The sequence below is a fragment of the Podarcis melisellensis genome, assembly GCF_964234715.1.
Source record: "Podarcis melisellensis genome assembly, chromosome: 6".
NCBI classification, from domain to species: Eukaryota; Metazoa; Chordata; class Lepidosauria; order Squamata; family Lacertidae; genus Podarcis; species Podarcis melisellensis.
Window position 1 is genome coordinate 97,255,639 of NC_138538.1, and position 21,257 is coordinate 97,276,895.

Here is a 21,257-nt window from a genome sequence, read left to right on the forward strand (position 1 = left end):
GGTTATAGAGTTACTTATCTCCCTGGCTTGGGGGGTTGCGTAACTCCATACCCTCCAACATTTATCCGAAGAAAAGAGGAAGGAAAAGTGAGACATTCCAGGATCAAATCAAATCCAAATCCTGGATGGCTTCTGTAAGTCCAGGACTGTCTGGTAGGTGTTCCATGGTGGTGTGGACCAGGTCCTTCAAAGCAGGGGCACTTGCCCTGTCTCACACATTTTCCAGTGACAGGCACTCCCATTAGCCAAAGCTCTGTGCACTGGCACCAACTCCTGGGGCCCAGGCACCCACAATTTTGTGGCTGTGGCTGTCCAGCTGCTGCCACTCCCCCACCCCCACCCCCTGCCATCACCTTACCTCTGGTACACTGGCACCGTGGCATGAGTGATCCGGGGCTTGTCCCTCTGCCGTGGGACCTCTGTTGTGGCCTGCTGTGGCCACGGGTGTGCTTGCAGGGTGTGTCCGCGGCAGCAGGGGGCCTCAAGAGGCGTGGTGGAGGTGCAGGCTCCAGCCCCGTCACCACTGTGGCACCATGATAGTGCGTCTGCAGCTGCCACACCATCATGATAGTGCCAGGCCACACTATCATCATGGCACAGCGTGCCGTGATGTCATGACGTTGTAGCGTGGCGCCTGTGCGCAGGGCACCCACCTTCAAGGGCCCAAGTCCGCACTGCTGGCTCTGTGCAAGGGCTTCTGCTTGAGCAACAGGGAGGAGAGGGGAGAAGCGTTCCATCTGCCAAGCTGACAATGTCTGTAATAGCATGATGTGGAATTCCACCCACTGTTTATTTTCTTGGATTCTTAAAAAGATATTATTTCTCTTTCTTGGATTCTTAAAAAGATATTATTTCTTCCAAGAAGGATCAGTTTATTCACTGGCAGTATTTGACGTTTTTCTGATAACTGCTTTCTATGTTTTTACTTCTTCTTCTTTTTAATTGTAAACGGGTGGGGACTAATTCTTCCTCCTGTCTCTGCTCACCCTGATACCTTGTGTGGGAGTCAGGCTCTGTGTCAAGCTTCAGTCTGGTTCACCAGGTGGCGATGGGTGCCACTAAGACCCTACAGAGCTACATTCTGCATAGTCATATGCCGGATATGTACATCTAAATAGCCACATCCCAAGTCCTATTTCTTGAGGTCAATTCCGTGAGACAGAAGGTGTATGAGAAGCATTTCACACCTGCAGGGTTCCACGTGGTGCGGCAGCTCACTAAAAGAGTTTTCAACTTACCCCACTTCATGTTCTGTTTTCATGTGGCCTGGTTGTGAACACATGCCAGGCCATAGAGAACTCTGAACAGCTGATTGCTCTCTGTGTGCCCCACATTTTATATAAACTGGCTGTCACCTGTTCTTGCATGTGACACCAGAGGCTGATGCGCACGCAAGTGTAATATAATCTAATTGCTTTCTTTTAATGTCTTTAGGCAACAGCAGCCTTGGGAGAATATTTTCTCCTTGGGTTGCCCATAAGAGCTGAATGAAAGAAAGGATACTTATCTCTTACAAAATATGGAAAATTAGAGAATATTGCAATAATTGAACTCCCATTTCTCTTGATTTATTAATACAAGGGGGAAAGCATTAATCACAGGCCTATTTTAGTACATATGAGGCGGTGCTTTTGGCATGACAGCCCACAGTGGATGCCAATTTCCCCCCATTAAAAATGGACTCTGAATGGTTGTTAGGCTATTTTCATTCCCAAGAGAGAGATGCTGCTTGCAGAAAAGCAGTCACCCAAAATAATTATAATGCTTTCAGATGAGAAGTTTCCTTTCATTATACGTTATCAATATTACTGAATCTCCTTCCTGTAATTAGAGCCATGGGACTAACTCTCTGGGACTAAGAGAGATAATAGCATGCAGACAGAAAACTTGTGCTGAAGTTCTGCAATTTTTGGTCAAAAAGTTTACATTACCAGAACAGCAGTGTGAATGTTGTGCCTATACTGAACGATGAACCATTCTAGGTTGACTTCATTAGGTATTCCCTTTAAGTGTTAAAGGATTGCTGCTTAATGCTGCAAGATTAAAGAGCACTGAAGGAAAAGAAGGCACCAGGCCTTATGGAACAGCTTCGCAAACAAGTCCACAAAATTTTCTGGTCCACAACTTTTACCGGCCTACCTCCCAACATGTACCTAAATTAGCTATTTGTGGTACATGTTGACAGTCTGGAAGAAAATAAAGAGCAAATTGCATGTCTGCTTGCTTACCGTAAGTGTAGACTAAGTGGTTGAAAAATTTGCTTCAGAATGCTTTGCTCAGCATTTGCTAGGCAGCCGCCATTCGGCTTGCAGGTGTCAAACGCCCAAATCAACACATGTGGCATCCACAAAAACTTTTATATGGAAACTGCCTAATCCTGAATCGTCCCCCCTCTAAATATGTCCTGTGCATGCTGGGGAGGGGAGGTTTGTAGATTGCCATTTTTCCTTGACCTGCTAGTTGTCTGTGTGCTTTAGTTTTCAATTTTTCTGTACACCCTGCTCCTTCATTCTGATGTGGTAAAAGTCCAAGGAAAGCTGCATCATATAGATTGTAGCAGGGCCGTTTTTCAGCTGGAACTCGCCAGAACTCAGTTCTGGCACCTCTCAGGTGTGTGCCATTGCCATTATAAGAGAACAAGGGAGGTGTTCATGGTGAGTTCCGGCAGCTAAGGTGGAAGGTAAAGGACCCCTGGACAGTTAAGTCCAGTCAAAGGCGACTATGGGGTGCAGCGCTCATCTCGCTTTCAGGCTGAGGGAGCCGGCGTTTGTCCACAGACAGATTTCCAGGTCATGTGGCCAGCATGACTAAACCACTTCTGGTGCAACAGGACACTGTGACGGAAGCCAGAGCGCACAGAAATGCCATTTACCTTCCTGCCCCAGTGGTACCTATTTATCTACTTGCGCTGGTATGCTTTTGAACTGCTAGGCTGCAGGAGCTGGGACAGAGCAATGGGAGCTGACCCAGTCACAGGGATTCGAACTGCTGACCTACCAATTGGCCCAAGAGGCTCAGTGGTTTAGATCACAACGCTGAGGGAGCAGAAATGTAATGAGAGAGTAGAATTATTATTTTATCAGTTACAGTGTTTTATATTATTAAATATAGTTGCCCATTTTCCTTTGTAAACTGCTTCATGGGTTGTTAAATAAATATTCTGCTGCATGTGTGGTTCAGCTGTGAAGGCACGCCAGCCACCTTATCAGTTGTCTGAAGCTGCCTCTGCCATTAAATGAAATTGCTTAGGAGTTGGCAAATTGACTAAATCATGTTGGAGCACATCTGCACAGCGGTTTCTGAGGAGACCAGACAGGCCCCCAGTGCATTTCCATTCCAGTCCCTGGAGTCCATATTTGCTTAGTGCTTCATCTTGATCGACTGCCTCCAGTTTTGCCTGTCATTCCACACACAGCCTGTTTACCATTAGTCAAGGGAGTCAGGCAGCAGATTTGGGAGTACCATTAAAGGGCAGCAAATTGTCATATATTTAGTTTGGTGCTATGCCACCGTATGGAATGCTGTTTGGGTTTTTATTTTTTAATTTTGCCTCTGATTGGCCTCAAATGTCTTGTGCTATCAAACATCTGGTTTACTGTGTGCCTCTGCTGAAGTTAAAGCTTCAGGAACCAATATGTACTCACCCTTTGTCACTAAGCTGGAAAAGCAAATGCGACAAAATCCATTCTACTTTATGATTCACTTGTTGTCATGGTCAATGCTAGATGCTCAATGCCATTTTAATGCAGTGTATGCTTTACAGAGACATTGTCAGGTGAGTCTGTGCAAACCTTGAAACGCAAGGAGAGTACAGATTTTTTAATCCAAAAAACGCTACTGCAGGAAGCCACCCCCGCCCTCTACCACCACAGCATCACATCAGAGCTTGCAATCGGCTGTGTACTGTGCACAGTGTTTGAAGGACACAGCACCCCATGATACCACGGATTCAAATGCATTTTCAGCCTTGCTCCTTTTTATCATTAGTACCTTGTTTCCTTATTCTTCCTTACATGCCCACCCAGCCCCCAGTACAAAGTTTGACCTGAAATATTTGCTCACTGCAGAGCGCAATATCATGACAAAGCGGGTGTCTACATAGTCTATTTTAAGCTGTATTTCTTAGGTAATAGAATACAACATCTGCATATACACATAAAACTGAGCATGCTGCTGTATTGGAAGAAGAAAAATATATGCTGCATAATGTCTAATATCTATATACTCACATACATAAACAGCTCTCCAAGACTAGGATTTTCATCTGGGATAGATTTTCTCCTCTAAACAGGTCCCCTTCAAAGAGGGTCCATATGTCCTCTTATTGTTCACACAGCACCAACATCAATCAGTGAATAATAAATAACAGTCAGTGGTAAGGATGATAAATAGCATTATGGTGGAGTTCAGTGCCACCTTTATCCATTGGCGCATGGAAGCAGGAAAATGATAATTCTCTGGCATGTTTTGTACAGCTGCCACTTTGGAACTTAGATGGGCTTCCGGTTTCTTTAGGAGAAGCTTTGCAGGTTCAGTTTCTCACACTCATTCCTGCACCACTTTATTTACCTCCTTCTCTTACCCACTTTGGTGCGAGAGACATCATATTGCATAGTGCAGTTGCTGGGGAGGAAGGGATTGTGAATGGAGTGAGGAGATGCACCAGGTCATCTGAGCTCGTCTTGGGTCTGCTTAAAGCTGGAGCTTTTCACAAAATATAAATCCATTCTGCATACTGAGATGGCGATCTTACCAGGAGATTGGCCATCCTTTTATTTCTTTCTCTTACCACCAGTATCACAGGGGTACTCCTACAGCACAAACTGATAATTGTATCTACAACACTTGAACCATTATGACTTTCCCAGAGGGAACCTAAGAACTACGGTAATATGTGAGGGTGCCAATAAGTTTTAGCATCCTAACAGATCTAGTTGTAGAACTAGTTGTATTACTCAAGGGCAGGAGGACCCCAACCCATATATGGAGGTTTCATGTTTTTGGCTTCTTGGAGAATGACCTTTGCTTCTTTATACTGGCAATATGACAAGTGTATTCACAGTTCTTTGAAAGGGCCATCCAGGCAATAAAGAAGCAAGAAGAAGTAGATTTCAGAAGGAGTACACTACCCACTCCCTGCTTCTATTTCCCATCTCTGCATGCTGTTCAAAAAACCCCAAACCCACCCACCAGTCTTCAGAACAAAGTGGGAGCAGGAGCTTAAAATGCAAAATATCTGAGACTTACAATGACAGTATAACTTAGTAAAGGTAAAGGTACCCCTGCCCGTTACGGGCCAGTCATGACAGACTCTGGGGTTGTGCGCCCATCTCACTTAAGAGGCCAGGGGCCAGCGCTGTCCGGAGACACTTCCAGGTCACGTGGCCAGCGTGACATCGCTGCTCTGGCGAGCCAGAGCCGCACACGGAAACGCCGTTTACCTTCCCACTGGTAAGCGGTCCCTATTTATCTACTTGCACCCGGAGGTGCTTTCGAACTGCTAGGTTGGCAGGCGCTGGGACCGAGCAGCGGGAGCGCACCCCGCCGCAGGGATTCGAACCGCCGACCTTTCGATCGGCAAGTCTTAGGCGCTGAGGCTTTAACCCACAGCGCCACCTGGCTGTATATAGAGGGGCAAGGGATAACACTAAAGGGGCAGAGACTGTTTCAAGATCACATCAATACAAATCCAAGTAAAAAGGAGCTGTGTTGTTCTCTTTTCACATAGGAGCTAGCCTGAGTCCTGTGCATTAAACCACAGCTTTAACTCTCTCGTATGCTCCAGCTCCAACATCCTATCAGAGTGTTGTCAAAGAAGGTTTTTTCAGTGGTGGCTTCCCAGTCACAGAACTTGATTCCAAGTGAAATCAGGCAAGCCCATCTCTCCTTAATTTTAAATAGACCTTGGGTCATCTTTTTATCATGGACATTGGAGGCTAATCTAGGACACTGCTTTTTAGGGCTGAGTTATTTTTCTTTTTTCTGTGGTAGGTTGGCCTATATAACTTTTGGTGGTACTGGATATTATGTTTGAATGGGTTTCATTGTTGGATTTTATTATGGCTATGAATTGCGAACCTCTTTGGGATACAGTTTTGCCTTAAAAGCAGTCTGAAAACCTATTGAGTAAGGTAAGGAAAATAAATCAACTGCCTGAACATACAGGGGAAAAGAGATGTAGAACCTTCTTGTCAGGGTTTGCCTGGATTTGAATTCAAAACTTTCTTATCAACAGGCTGGTTGCCCCTTGTGATAAGCTATTCCGGGCGGTAAAGCGAAGGGGAAACCAGTTGTACCATCCATCTCAAGCCTCCACTTTGCCCCACCCTAAAACAGATTTGGTTTTATTTGGCCAGGCTGTAAATCACTCCAGGCCAAGTCTAGAGCCTTGTCTGTCTTGCCTCTCCCTTTTTAAAACATCTGCTGAGGCATACATCTGCTACCTGCTGGTCTATGTCCTTCTGGCTGACCGGTTACTGCAATTTGACTGTCCTTTCTGCATGGTGCCTTGCACCTCTGGCCGCTTGCTTCTGGCGCTTCTTGACAAGGCCAGCCTCTGACCCTGCAGATGCTCTTTCTGGATCTGCTTTGTGGTCCAGCACAGATGACCATTTACCGACTAGCCTAGTGTAGTAAAGGAATCAGGAAGCCTGGCTTCATGACCAGTGAATTCAGCATAAAATGTAGTTCAGATGTTATGTTCCTGAAAACAGCACCACCTACGAAGTGTTTCAGTGTTGTGTGTGTGCATTTGCTAAAGTTAAAAATATATGTGTCTGCTCACACACGCACACACACAAGGATCCAAAGAGAGCACTGGACTCATGCTGAGAAATGTTTTACACACACACATACAGCCCAACTCTTCATGCGTCTTCCGCTCCCCCTCTCATTCTACTGCTGTTGTAACACCAATGAACTTAATTTCACATACGGAAATGGATTTGGCTGGTGCAGGAAACTCATGGTATCTAAGGAGGGGAGTCTCCATCTCTGCTCTAGCTGAGCCTCCTCTGGGTTTGAGACAGCAGGTCTGTATACATTTTTGACCTTAGGAACCTGGGGTAAGAGTCTTTTTCCATAAGGCTGTGAATTTTGCCCTGGGCCTGGTCAAAGCACGTTGGTGAGGGCTCCTGTATGTTCCGTCTAGTCACCTCTCGGGTCTGGAAGTCTATGTTCACCTGAGAAAGAACACAAAAGTAATTTGTGTGAGGCAGCAGGGGCAATTCTTAACTTCCCCCGCCCTCCATCCACAATCAAATACAGCATTTTTGTCACACTGTCAAATTTAATTCATCACTTTTGAGCTGAAAAGCAAACCTGGAGTACATTTGGCTCAATGACACATGCGCAGCCATGTAGAATTTCAGCTGGCATTGTCAACTTTTAATTTTAACCAAACTGGCCAAGGGGTGAGGTAGATTTGGGGGCAAAATAAGGGTGAAACATATTGGGCCAAGTGCAGTGATGGAACTTGCCAGGTGAAAGATGCAGCAAGCTGGATGAGTAAGTAGGCAATGAAAGAACCAAGGCTGGACAACCTCTGAGATGCATTGGCTTCTCATATTTTAATACTGATCACCTGACAAACAGGCAGTAGGATCATTAAAATATTGGACATCTGGTAACCCAAGTTTTAGGATCCTTCTCTGGATCAGCGAATTACAGTAATTTCTGAATTGCCTAACCTTTATTGTAATGTCATGAACCATATTTCTGTGCATATTTGAAATATGAACCATATTTCTGTGCATGTTGGTGCATATTTGCTGCGAAGCAAGTCCTGCTGTGTCCATGTTATTCCATTCTATCCCTTACAAATATCTTTTGGAACTTGCCATCTATCAAGTTTTAGGTCTGAGTGCATATCTAAACCCAAGTGGCTGTAGCTCATGCCCACTGTATTATGCTGCACCAGAAGATGGGAAGTCAAATGTTCTTGCAACTATATAGTCATGTGGGAAAGACATGTGCTGTGGGCTCGCTTGTGGAGATGAAGCTGATCGCTTCTTTTTCTTAGACATTTTCACAGAGATTCAGCCGCTACTATTTTCTGCTGTAAATCAGGAAACTCGGAGTCCTTCCAAGATTAGGGCGTTTGATCTCCTCTCCTGCTGATAAGTAGCTGGTAGGTTGAGTTGAGCTGGAGCTAATTAAGGCTTTCTCCGAGACTTTCCAGGGCTTTCTCTAAAACTTTTAGCCTAAACTTTGTGATTATAGTAATTAAGAAAAAAATACCAAGCGATAAAATACTAGAACTGATAAAAGCTAATAAATAGCTGATAAAATTAATAAAAAACGCACGACTGACGCAGAGCTCAAATCAATGCTTCCTCTAACGGCGCCCATGTGGAAAAGACTGTGGGCAGCCTTCTTCTCAGCAGAGAGGGATCCCTGAATAGCTGTTAGCTTCTACATCCATCCAGCCATGGCTTAGTGGTATGTGCAAACATTCCAGGGGTGAGCACACATTGCCTGATCGCCCCGGTTATAAACTGTGGCCCTATGTTATGTATTTTGTGTTTTTATTCTGTAAACTGGCCTGTGATCCTCCGATGAAGGGTGGTATAGAAATAGATACAAACAAACAAGCAAATAGACTGAGGTTCCACAAGTGGCCCCCAGTCCCAGGAAGAGTGGTGAGTGGTGGGTTCTCTGCTGCTCTCCACCACCCTTGTTTCCAAGATTCATCCTGCCAGAATAACAGTTTCTTGTATCTACTAACCTCTCGTGGTGCTTGCACATCAATAAATTCTTCAAAAATTCTGTGTGCCTTGGAAGCCAGCTTGGCAGTGGACCGTGTCTTTTTGAACTCCTCGCAAGCCAGCCAGAATTCCAGGTTCTCTTCACTGAACTCAGTCTTTAGGAATGCACGAAACGCAGCCACTCCATCTGAAAAAGGGGGAAACTGTTGAAGGCTTGAATGTGTGAACCATTTTCAATTTTTAGGGGTTTGTTGCTGTTGTTCCATTCGAATGAAATGGAACCATAGGTTCCACCTAACAACCATAGGTAGGGTACCAACATTTTGCAATTCATCTACAAAATGATGTTTGGGCTTCCCCCCTCAATATTTCATTTTGTGCAGCATATTTTTAAGAAGATAAATGCATCATGGAAATCCCAGTTGGTGTGTGAGCATTCTGGAGACACACACACTTAAATTTGGTATGAGAGTGGGGAACTGTAGTGTCATTCAGCTCCTACTTCTAGCGCTACACTTCAGGTCCAGCTTTTTATGTACTGTTGTTCCTATGAAGCATCTTGAAGCAATTTCACAGTCCAGTGAAAACATATATAAAACAAGTGCATATATAAAAAGAGTTCCAACAGTTGTATATATAAACAATTCATATCCGATGCAAATACCAAATGCAATAAATGCTGGGAGTGCAGTAATTTTAAAACTTTGTACCATCAGGGAACCCTTTCTATTATTTACTCATGTATTTAAAACATCTGTAATTCACCTTTCTTCAATTAACTCATCAAGGCAACTTGTCTGCCGAGGAATTCCCATATGTGTTGCAGAAGAGCTTGCAAAATATTTTATTGTGATTGCTAATCACACACTTGGGCCAAAGCAGACATGAAACTAAACGCGTCACTGGAATTGTCTTTTATTCCCCCCCCCCCAGTTAATAGGTGTTTCTCACCCCCATCCCACTGTCTTCTCACTGAGACTGTAATGTGTTGGGGTGGGATTAAGCTTCTCATTCTCCACTGCAGTTTTGATAGGACCCCATTACTAGCCCAAGGAGAGCTCCCGCTTGGGTCAAGGGTGGAAAGGATTGAAGTCCCTTTTGCAGTATACCTGTTCACTACTGCATATGTATTTTGTAAAAAGAGAGCATTTTTAAGTGAGATTAGTGTCGTGTCCAGTTTAGCCCTCCGTTCACACCATGGCTTCCGGCTAAGCTTTTGGTCTCATCACCAATAACAGTAATGATGGGGTAGCTCTCTTTCAAGGAGACTTGTGTGCCATTTTTACTACCTCACCGAGGAACTCCCAAGAAACCTGTTGAGCTGCCTTGAGTCCACGTTGTTACAGAACAAGGGTGGCGAACCGAATAGCTTCATTCATTCTTGGTCTAAACCCTGGATCCAGCAAGTGTTAGAATTTAATCAAGACTAGAACTTTTCATACAGGTGCATCTAAAGAGGGGTTTTGTGCTGTAGGGGGGAGTTTAATAAGGGAGTGTTTAGAAAAGGTATCTCCTCCTAAGCGCCATAGCATGGGTTGCCGGTGCCTTGGGCCGCACAGAGCAGGTGGGTGGGTGGGTGGGTGGGAGAGAGTAAAACGGGTGGAGTATACATGCACATTCAACTGCCTAACAGTGTCTGTATCACCCAGCAGCTGCAGAGATAAGAAGAGTCGTTTCATTGCCTGGAGAAGTCACTTCCTGATTTGCATGGAGAAGCCATTTTCAATGGACCCAGGCTTACAGAAGCACTCAGCTATGCTGAGGCGGAACTGGCTGCTCAAATTTTGCGCCCCCTAACGCAGGTGGCGCTGTGGGTTAAAGCCTCAGTGCCTAGGACTTGCCGATCGAAAGGTCGGCGGTTCGAATCCCTGCGGCGGGGTGCGCTCCTGCTGCTCGGTCCCAGCGCCTGCCCACCTAGCAGTTCGAAAGCACCCCTGGGTGCAAGTAGATAAATAGGGACCGCTTACCAGCGGGAAGGTAAACGGCGTTTCCGTGTGCGGCTCTGGCTCGCCAGAGCAGCGATGTCACGCTGGCCACGTGACCCGGAAGTGTCTCCGGACAGCGCTGGCCCCCGGCCTCTTAAGTGAGATGGGCGCACAACCCCAGAGTCTGTCAAGACTGGCCCGTACGGGCAGGGGTACCTTTACCTTTTTACCTAACAATTTTGTGCCCAGGGCAACCACCCCTGTGCCCCCATGCTACGCCACTGCTTCTCCCCATCTGTATTCAGAAACTGTATAGTCCACTCCATCGCCACAGCATCCCATCACGTTGTGTGGCACGTGCAGGCCCAGGCAACCATGACTGCCCCTCAAGGTTTGAATGGAAATGCAGCATAGGAGAGGACTGGGGAAGCAGCTCTCTGCACTCCATAGAACTAAACTGTCCTGCTCATAATAAGCTCATGACAAAGGACACATTTCTCATTGTATTTAAACAGCCACATCTCCAAGGCCTCTGAATGAGCTTCTGGTTGAATGGGAGTTTATGCCCAGGTATACCATTTGCAACCCATCAGCTATTTAGGACACATTTGTAATCTCTATTTATGCATGAGGGTGATCATCCTCTTTCTAATCATTACCACTTTCATAAAGATTGGCAGAGGAGAGCACAATGCGCTTGCTGCTGGCTTTAGGTAGTTAGTGAAAGTGCCCTTATCTCTTCGGTGCTTAGTAACTGTGCCAGGGTATCTTGGGTTATATGTTATAAATAGAGAGAAGGCCGGCTAACACTATTGTTTGCTTTTGCTGCTCAGTAGGAGAGTACTTTGGAGGCAACAATCTTCTGTAAGAGAACAGTCCCCTGGAAGAATCCTCTTATCTGAAGAGCTGTCCGGTCCGAGGCTTATATTAAGATAATGAAACCTAAGAAGGAGAGTGTTGACGTTTCCCATCGGTAGACAGGTATGCATGTCGCTATGGGAAAATGTATTGTATTTCTATTTAAATTATAATAATTATGTCTGAATCTGCATCTATGCATAAAATAAGCACATTCAAATTTTATGCAAATTGTTGTCCTCTTTACAGCAGTCACTAAATATGATGACCCTGATCCAATTAAAGTTAGCTCTGGTTCCCAGAGAGGTAGTAAATCTGTGTCTGGCCAGTGCAACTATTAAGAGTATTGGAGGAAGGATTAAACCAGTTATCTTCCACTCTGCTTTTGGCACGAGGATGGCTTTGGTTCCTCTTCTTGATTACTCGTATCAGGAGATGGTGTCCCTGTTTATTCTCCTTGATGTCTCAGTGGCTTTTGATACCATTAACCATGGTATCCTCCTGGCTCAGAAGACTGGGGTTGGAGCCGTGGTGATGCAGTGGTTCTGCTCCTACCTTCTCTAGAGAATTGCATTGGGTGACTAAGGCTCAGTACCAAGGGCTGCAAATGCCCCATCCTGCGCCCAGTGCTTCTTAACACCCATATGAAGCTGTTGAGTGCTGTCACCAATGGATTTGGGGTTTGGTGTCATCGTTATGTGGATGACACTGGGCTCACTCACTCTCTATGCCATCTGGACCCAGTGAAGCTGGACTGGTGCTGTATCAGTGCCTCAAAGTGGCAATGGGCTGGATGAGAGCCAGAAACGGAATCTGCATATGTTGTTGTAGGCACTGTCTTAGGTCAAGGAAGGTCTTGGTGGATATTTAGGAAGTGCCAAATATGTTCCTGAGCCGCTCCAGGCTGAATCATTTGCCAACACTTGTCTGCTCCCTGACGTAGTGACCTTGAGCTCAATATAGCACAGAGTGTGTCTGATGGCCTGAATAGTGTGGAGTTTTGTTAATGGTAGTAGCAGGCTAGCATGCCCTTGTGCATTAAGACAAGCAGATAACATGAGAATGCTCCCTTCATCTGCCCCACAATTCTCTTTCAACCTTTCGTGTTTTGGAATCGCTGGTTTGTTTTGAGATTCCGTGACTCCTTGTAAGATATTATAGGTATGGGTCACTTTTAATATTCTGAGACACTGTGGTTTAGAACCAACATTAAGTCCTGTGCTTTCTTCCTACATATGATCCAAGTTCTCAATTTTTTTATCTCAAGGTCTATCCACTGCAAACAAAGCCCACACATTGAATGTTTACAGAGGCAACCTGGAAAGTAGCAAGAACCTCACTTCATTAGGGAGCTATGCTATTCACTAGCCTTGGTTTTTCCAATCCCATAGCTTTCTTAGCATTTGCCTTTTGGGAATGAGCCCCCCCCCCATAATAAATGTAAGCAGCTTTTTATCATGTGTTCACATGTGTTCCTTTCCCTTCTCTTCCAATGTCTGCTCTCAGACATCCTCACTATTTACACTGACTTTTCCGGAAACAGGCTGCTTGCCAGAGGACGTGAGAAACTGAGCAGACTTGGCCAGAAGCTCTTATGAAAGAAGAGCGTTTTCTCATGATGGATATGCTGAGAAAGACCTCTTTGCCCCAGAAAGCAACCTAGAGGAAGCAGGGGGCAAGATAAGCAGCTGGAGGTAAAAGATCTCACACAGAGCTCTGACTAGCCTCCTGCTCTCAGTTAACCCAGTAGCTGTGCAAAGAAACTAAATTGTGGGAAAGGGAGTGATGCTTGGGTGCTAATCCCCAGACATTCAACTCCCGGGTCTCTCTCTCTCTCTCTCTCTCTCTCTGTTGCATGTCCCATCACACACATGACTACCTCCTCCTCTCTCCTGCAGTGACATCTAATAGTCCAAAATGTGTAATGCAGTGTCATTGTGCTGAATCATATCATGGTGATTCCACCCAGAGGTGTAGCTCTGGGGAGCAGGGGAGCTGTGCGAACCTACATTTTGCTCCGGACTTGGCAAGCCCAGACATTCAGTGGTTGAGCTTGCAGTTGGATGTGGCATGTAAACCAGTCAGTGCTTTAAAAACTGGGATGAGTATTTGACTTTTCAATGACACTTGCATTGGTATTTTGAATCCTGGCAGCCACTCAAAACTAACAAAGTTTTAGCATCATCAGATCTGTGGCTAAAACGGGAATTTCCAATAATGTTTTTAATGGGGAGATTTAGTAATGAATCTGACGGGTGGGAGAGAGAAAGTGGAATTGCCAAAAGGGAATAGGAGTCGCATGACACGTATACACACATCAGAGACAGAGGGAGAGAGGGAGGGCAAGGGGAGGAAATCTTCCCAAAGCAAGCCAAGGCAATTGAAAGCACGCAGGGTTTTTCCATGTCTTGACAGTTGCAATCAGACTGAGGATTTAAGGACAGTCCACCCTGCTAGATGTTGGACAAATGATAAACCACATACCCAGCCCTGTGAGGGATGCAGTGCAAGACATGTTCTTGTTTTGTGTCTCTTCCAGCATTCTGTCAAAAGGCATCTTCATCTGTCTAGCCAGACCATCTCTCCTGGGCAAGAAATATACAGGGAGAACAAGTCCTCTCCCTCTGTTCATGGTCACCTCCCTCTCTTCTTCTCCCCTACCTCTTCCTTACTCCTCAGACCAGGATTTAGCATCCAAGAAGCTATTATTTGTCCTCAGATGTATGAACACAGAACAGATAACAAATTACAGCATGAGAATAAACTCACAGAGACGTGATCATCTTGATGACTGCAGCAGCAAGTGATGACCAGCATGTGTGAAACAGCCTTTACAAGCCAACCCCCAAGGACAGACCTTTATCATCAGTTCAAATGCAATTCTGTTCTGGGTCATGCTATCCAGCAGTGCCAAGCAAAAAGAGATTTTCTTTCTAGCCCCTTTCTCTGGAATGGACATCCTTTCCACACCTACATTTTACGGAGCATCTAGATGATGCTGTTGTCAGCCTGCTGTATCCCACTAGTTTCTGTGTCATCCTCCCATGTTTTCTTTAGGCCTGATTTGTGGCAATTTTTAGAAATAAAGGGTAATTGCAGCACTGACCTGTCCAGTGTGGATGGACCTGGCAAAGCACTATTGAGGTTTTTAAAGGCTCCTTTGCAGATACTCTCTGCCTGAAAATGCAACTCATTTTATTGCTTCCTGTGGAGCGTAGGTGGAGAATAAGTATGCTGGAAAATAGTACTGCTTCTCTCTCCCACCCACCCCACCCCCAAAAAAACCATTCTCCATCAATTAGTGAGAAAAGAAATTGCATCCAAATAAGGTATTATAAAAGGGGAGAGAAAACCTCAGAGGCATTCTCATGGGTGGGGTGCAGGGTTTTTGATGCACTTACTTTACTTTTGAGAGGGCTGAGGGGTGTTTGTGAGTACCCTTTCTTTCTTTCTTTCTGTCTTTCTTTCTTTCTTTCTTTCTTTCTTTCTTTCACTCACTGGCAGAAACAATCCGGTGCTCCCACCACTGCCCACCCCACCCCAGCCCTGTTCAGTTAAGCTGTAGCAGTGCCAGTGTTGGAAGAGCAGATCCATGGCTTTGCCCCACCACACTGGCCATTATGATGTCTCACCAGTGGTCTGTACTCTGCAGTCCTCCCAGATGCCCACACTTCAGCCAAGTCCAGGGGGAGGCATAGTGAGGTGTGTCCTCTCAGGGGGATGTTTCAGTACAGGAGCCAGGAAGATGACAGAGTACTGGGGGAACATTTACCGGGACACCCAATCCACCAGCAGCCACCTCGAAATGATAAACTAAGCTCAAAACCCTGCATCTCATGAAATTCTAAAGTGCTGTGAGAACGAGGCAGAAAAATGGAGGCCTCTTTCAAAGAGGAAGAAAGCTTTTGATTAACTGGAGGACAGATTTCAGCACAGCTGAAGGTTGCATTTTAAAAGACTATTTGAATCACACCAGGCTCCTAACATTGTTCCCTAGAATGCTGCCTCATCTTGGTTATGTTCTAAATTAGTGTTTTGAATCATTAGTCTCCAAGGGTTTTCCCCTGGAATGTTGGACTGCCCTGGGAATCTCTGTTGCAATGCCATTTTTTGCACCACTGTCACAGACACTTATTGTTGTGATGTCACTATTTTCTGCGCCATAGCTTCCCACTCTGGATTTTTACACGCATTTTTAATGGATATTTGTTTGGTAATCATTTGCGGCTGATTGCATCCCACTGGACCAGCCTACTGGAAGAGAGTGTAGTCATGCAAAATTCATAAGAAGCTAGCTTAGACGGAATCATCCTACTGGTTCTCTAACCCTGTGGTTGTAGCTTTCCAAAGCTTCAGGAAATAAATCCATCCCCACCTCCAGCAGTCTGGCTACATGAGATTATTTAATCCCTCAAAGTATCCTCCTCCCCTAGAGCAATACTCCACTATTTTAGCCGTTTTTCTTTTCTTTGGAATTTCACTCTGTACTGTGCACTAGGGTGTGTACCTCTTGCATTTGAAACACGCAGCAGGGGCATTTGTTCTGCAGCAAGGTCCCACCTCTCCCATTATGTGGGTGTGCTTTGGAAAGGAGGCGTGATATAGAAACAATCCCTGCAGCTAGCTAGAGCAACATACTGCAAGCTCTGAAAGGTAAAAGCTACAGGATATATCCTGTATTAGGAGAAATCTGAACATTCCCAGTGTGATATGTCAGTGAAACAGAATAATATTTTCATGACTAGAGCTGGGATAATTCCTTGGTTATAAGTGAGAGAAAGCATGTTGATTATATGGTGTTGGAGATTTTATATAAAGTTTATATGAAAATTGCAGATTGTGGGTTCCCCACCCCAACATAAATTATATTGTATAACAACTGAAATAAGTAGCTTTTTCTTACTGAGCAGTGTGGGCGGAGATCTGCAGCCTACATTAGAGACTTGAATGCCCAATTCCCATTCGTTTTAATTAACTTGTTAGGCAGTTTTGAAAAATCTCAAAGCTCATCGTTAAAGCTGGAATTGAAGGGACTGTTGCAGAAAGCCAGACTCAGGTTGCAGGAGGATCCCCACTCTCACCAGATATAGCAGCAGATATGAGACAGCTGCGAAAAAGATGTCCCTGTTTCTAACTCTCCCCTGTAATGGCCAGCAAAACTGGTTGCATATCATGGTGTCATCATGTTGTGAGCCACCCTGTCCTGTCAATCGCTGTGAAACTGGAAAGGCACAGAAAATCTCCTTGCACAGTGTCTGTCACACAATGAATTTCACTAAACACGATGCAAGGTAGGGCTAGGTGATATATCAATATATCGTCCAAAACTAGTTTGAAGTCTATATCATGATATCAGTTTCATAATTTTTGACCTGGCAATATATCATGATATGTGTGTGTGTGTGCTATGCAAAAATCACAATGTGGGAAAAACTGTGAAACCAGCCAATGCCTCTACGCAGATCCATCCTTATTTCAGACATCATGATATATTGGTATATCACAATGTTTAGCCGGTGATGGATTGTGATGTTCAAAGCCATATATCACTCAGCCCTAATGCAAGGGAGGGCAGAGTTAATAATGCCAAAGTAGACATATCTTCACCCTATTCTCCTATAAATCAGGGCAGGGATGTGTGGATCTAATTTTTATAGCTAAAGGGGCATGATAGTGAGAAGAACCAAACCCTCCCCTTCCTTTCCAGCGTATGAGTCACTGCATACCAGATATGAACATGTTCTGAGGAGAAAAGTACTCAGAGTGATGGGCAGAGCAATCCTAACTCTGGCCAGTGAGCAGTAGGGCAGAACGGAGTGGCAGACCCACCGCTGCATCCAAAGCCCTTCCATCCCACAATGACACACTTTGGGGGGCTTAGGCTGGCTGCTGCCAGAAGGAATGCTATCAGCAGTAGCTTTCTGACCAACCATGCTTTTGACGGGTGCAGAGGGGACCTATGGACACTGAACCCCCACAGCCAGCTGAGGGACATCTCCATCTACCTTGCTGCAGCAGTCTGAGTTAGGGAGCAAAGATTGCATCTAAAGTGTGGGAAAGTAAAGCATGGGAGTTGGGGAAGGATCCACTCCCTTTACCGTAATGCCTGTCAGAATTAGCACCCAGGAATTTTCTCCCCACCCTCGACTTTACAAGATACATGAGCTAACACATCTGGCTGCCACTGTCACATATAGTATGCCTCCCCCGAGATATGCAGAGATCTAACACTACATGAAGACGCTTGGAGAAGAGATGACATGATAGCCATCTCTAAATATTTGAAGGACTATCATGTAAATGGTGGAGCAAATTAGTTTCCTGTTGCTGAAGAACAACCTTTCTCAATCTTGGGTCCCCAGGTGTTGTTGGACTACAACTCACATCATCCCTAGCTTGCTGGACCAGTGGTCAGAAATGATGGAAGTTATAGTCCAACATCTGGGGACCCAACGTTGAGAAGGTCTGCTCCCCAGAGTAGGACCCAATCCAGTGAGTTCAAATTACAAGAAAGGAGGCTTGAACTAAACATTGGGAAGAGCATCCAAAAAGTACAATTTGCTTGACAGTGGAAGACACACTTGCCTCGGAAGGTGGTGGCAGAGACTCTTTGGTTAGGGTTGTTTTTAAAGCAGAGGCTGGTTGGTGACCTACCAAGGATGCTAGAGCAGTGCTATAGCAGATATATATCACATGAGAGGTCACTTCCAACACTCATGTTTCTTTTGGGGTGTGCAAGGCCTTTGAAGATGCACAAGGGAGATGCACAATTTTTGCCACTTGGAGATGCTGCCAGCATGGGACATAATACAAAATAAATGTCAAACTTATTTTCTTGCTTTATATTCACATAACAAGAGTTGATCTAAGGAAAAGCCAATTGAAGACTCTCCTGTGAAAATCATCCAGGTGTACAACCCAGGATACCTCTTAAGCAGTGCTTTTTCTGGGGGGGGATGTAGGGGTACGCATACCCCTAAACATTTTGTGAATCTAAGTTTGACCTCATTGAGGGGCAGTATTTCTATGAGTAGGAAAATGAGAGTGCCCCTAAATATTTTTTTAGAAAAAAAGCACTGCTCTTAAGAGAACTGGATCTCACTCCCACTGGAGGCCTGTTACAAAGCAGTTAACAAGTAAACCTTGTCAGTCATTAAATAATTAGTAAATTGATAAGGTTGGAGGGCAAGGAATAGATACCAGGAGGAATGCAGTTCTACTCACATTTATGGGACAGAAGGACATCAAAAGAATCTGCCCATCTTGTAGCTTCTTCTGTTGATAATCTCCTGTGACAAAGTAGGGGGCAGTTAGGGTCAGTGAGTATTGCTGCAAGTGAGAAATGGGGATTGAGGAGTGTATACCAAGGCAGCCCCAAACCTGGCAGAATTTGCAATATTATATGGCTTAAACAACTTGTGGAAAATTACAGAGCAGCTAATTTTCTGTTCTGTATCACCTTCTTTGTACAGACGTTAGAGTTCTTTTAAAAAGTATGTTGAATGTTGGAATAGATTGGCGAAAGGGACAAAATACAGATATCTTAGACCAGACGTCCTTCCTCCTGGTGGGGTAACTGTGCTGGTGGTGCACTCCCCTACTCCAGGTAACTTGTAGTTAAGTGTGCAAGCAGGCATTCTTGTGAATATGTGTGCTTTTGTTAAAAATACTTTAAAAAGGGAGGGGGATCAAATCAGGACCACAGTAATAGGGCAAAGGGTATGCCCACCCACTGTTTTCTTAATGGAAAATTCCTCCCCTCTGTTGTTTGCCCCATGAAGGAAAACCTATGGGTCCCATGGGGAAAGTAGCAGCTGGGGTAGGGAGATTTTAATCCTAAAAACAGCATGGGGAGAAAACTTAGTCTTTCTCCTCAGCACTATAATTCTGATCTGCTCTTGGCTAAAGCAAGACTGCAATTAATATTGGGGGGGTTTTATGTGGGAGGTTCTAACGCTGACTGTCCCATGTCACATCCAGTTTGTTCTTTAGAGAAGCCCCAAAGCCACCTCTCTGCACTCCCAGACTGCTCCTCTTCCTGCTCCCAGCCAGTTATTGGCCTTTCCCCCGTCTCCGGCAGCGTTCCTTACTCTGTCCAGCCAGGCTGACTTCTAACTGGCCTGACTCCAGCATCCTTCTACCATGGCTTGTGCTTCTGGAGCAAGCCTCACCAGCCACTGTGGTATGGCACTTGCAGCAGAGCATACCGAACATATGGCAGTGTGCGGAGAGAAGGAGATTCTGTGCAAGCATGCTTAGAGGCACACGCATAAAGAAATGCAAAATGTGAGTGGAGATATACGGATGCAAAGGAGGTCGAGGCTCTGGACAACTGCCACCTTCTTTTGAAGGAGGTTTCCAGAGTCTACTTCAAATTAAGCACTACACTGTTTGCATCTCATTTATACTGTTTCGCAGCTGTACGTGGCTCACTTCTAATAGAGAACATTCTAACCGAGGCACATCCTAATTCATAGGTAGGCAAACTAAGGCCTGGGGGCCAAATCCGGCCCAATCGCCCATGGAATCAGCATGTTTTTACATGAGTAGAATGTGTCCTTTTATTTAAAATGCATCTTTGGGTTATTTGTGGGGCATAGGAATTAATTCATTTCCCCTTCCCCCCCCCCAAAAAAAAATAGTCCGGTCCCCAACAAGATCTGAGGGACAGTGGACCAGCCCCCTGCTGAAAAAGTTTCCTGATCCCTGTCCTAATTACAGTATTTTATAAAAGGCTTTCTATTATTGTTGAATGGATTTAAGTTGGTTCCGGTAGAAGAAGGCAATCCGTGAAGATTCGGGCTCACTTAGTCCTTCGGAAGAAAATCTGTGCAATTCATTTTCTTACAGGTTTGAAATCCATCCTGCCAGGTGCATAAATTGAGAACAGAAGGATTTATAAAATCACCACAAAGGAAAGGGGAGAACAACACAGAAAAGGAAGAAGGTGGATTGCCTCACCACTACTCACTTTAAAGCCCGGTTGGGTTTGTCTGGAAGGATAGCCGTGAAGTCGCTGCACGAGTCTGATTTGTGAGACAGACATCCCAGGCGAGTCCTCATTCCTCTGTTTCTGCAGTCAGTCATACAAGGCAGGGGAGCAAATGGGAGAAAAGGAGAAGGGATAACAATTAGCAACCCAGCGGGATCAGACCCTGGGTCCACCTGACTCAACATCCTCTTTCAAGCTTTGGCCAGCAAGATGCTACCCAGAGAGCCAGGGTGGTGCAATGGAGGGGTTTCCAACCTTTGGGGCCATGGGGCACATCTGGAACTTCAAGAGACTTCCATGAGCGCCAGTCACAAAATGGCAACCGTAGGAGAAAGGCATAGTGGCTGCCACATCCAAAAGTGCAGAGAGCGGGGAAAGACAGGGCCACAAAGTGATGCAGGCACCTACATCACTTCCACCACATTTGCTCACAGAGAGAAGCCATTTGCACCTTTCCTCTGTTCAGAACAGATGAGAGAGTAGGCATCCGACCTGAAATGTGGCCTGTTTATGAGGGGTCTTCATTGTCAGGAAGGTGGAGCCAGGGCAAAGAGGAAAAGGGAACAGCCTCTCATGCATTGTGGATTTGGGAGGGGATATTTACTGAGCCCTTTCACAGGCACCAGAGGACATGCTAGCGAATGTGCTGGTGCCCACAGGCACTATGCTGGGAATCCCTTGAGCATCATAACAAAAATAAGGTCAAAGGAATTTCAGACTGAATGCACACCTCTCTAATCTTTGCGATTCCAGAAACGACCTTGAAGGGGGCACAGT

The 21,257-nt window shown here is 45.2% G+C and overlaps 1 protein-coding gene and 1 long non-coding RNA gene across 13 annotated transcripts in view; one reads left to right on the plus strand and one right to left on the minus strand.

Annotated features, from left to right (window-relative positions):
- The window catches only part of LOC309372030, a 29,657-nt gene extending 9,204 nt beyond the window's left edge, over nt 1-20,453 (plus strand). The window contains exons 1-4 of one of the 4 annotated variants that reach the window (XR_014169378.1): nt 10,364-10,468; nt 11,464-11,611; nt 18,961-19,094; nt 20,339-20,453. This is a non-coding gene — a long non-coding RNA (uncharacterized lncRNA). Of the gene's footprint in view, nt 1-10,363; nt 10,469-11,463; nt 11,612-13,031; nt 13,182-18,960; nt 19,095-20,338 lie in introns of those variants that run through there. The other 3 variants (XR_014169379.1, XR_014169377.1, XR_014169380.1) reach the window with 3 other exon arrangements.
- Nucleotides 5,896-21,257, minus strand: part of RGS8 (regulator of G protein signaling 8) — a 73,500-nt gene continuing 58,138 nt past the window's right edge. For 6 of the 9 annotated variants that reach the window (XM_081915156.1, XM_081915155.1, XM_081915154.1 and 3 more), the window contains 4 exons: nt 20,460-20,561; nt 18,713-18,777; nt 8,726-8,892; nt 5,896-7,181 (listed from right to left, as the gene is read on the minus strand). In XM_081915156.1, the coding sequence (XP_081771282.1) occupies nt 6,999-7,181; nt 8,726-8,892; nt 18,713-18,777; nt 20,460-20,561 (517 nt within the window). In that variant the 3' untranslated portion in view covers nt 5,896-6,998. Of the gene's footprint in view, nt 7,182-8,725; nt 8,893-18,712; nt 18,778-20,459; nt 20,590-21,257 lie in introns of all 9 variants that reach the window. The other 3 variants (XM_081915158.1, XM_081915162.1, XM_081915157.1) reach the window with 1 other exon arrangement.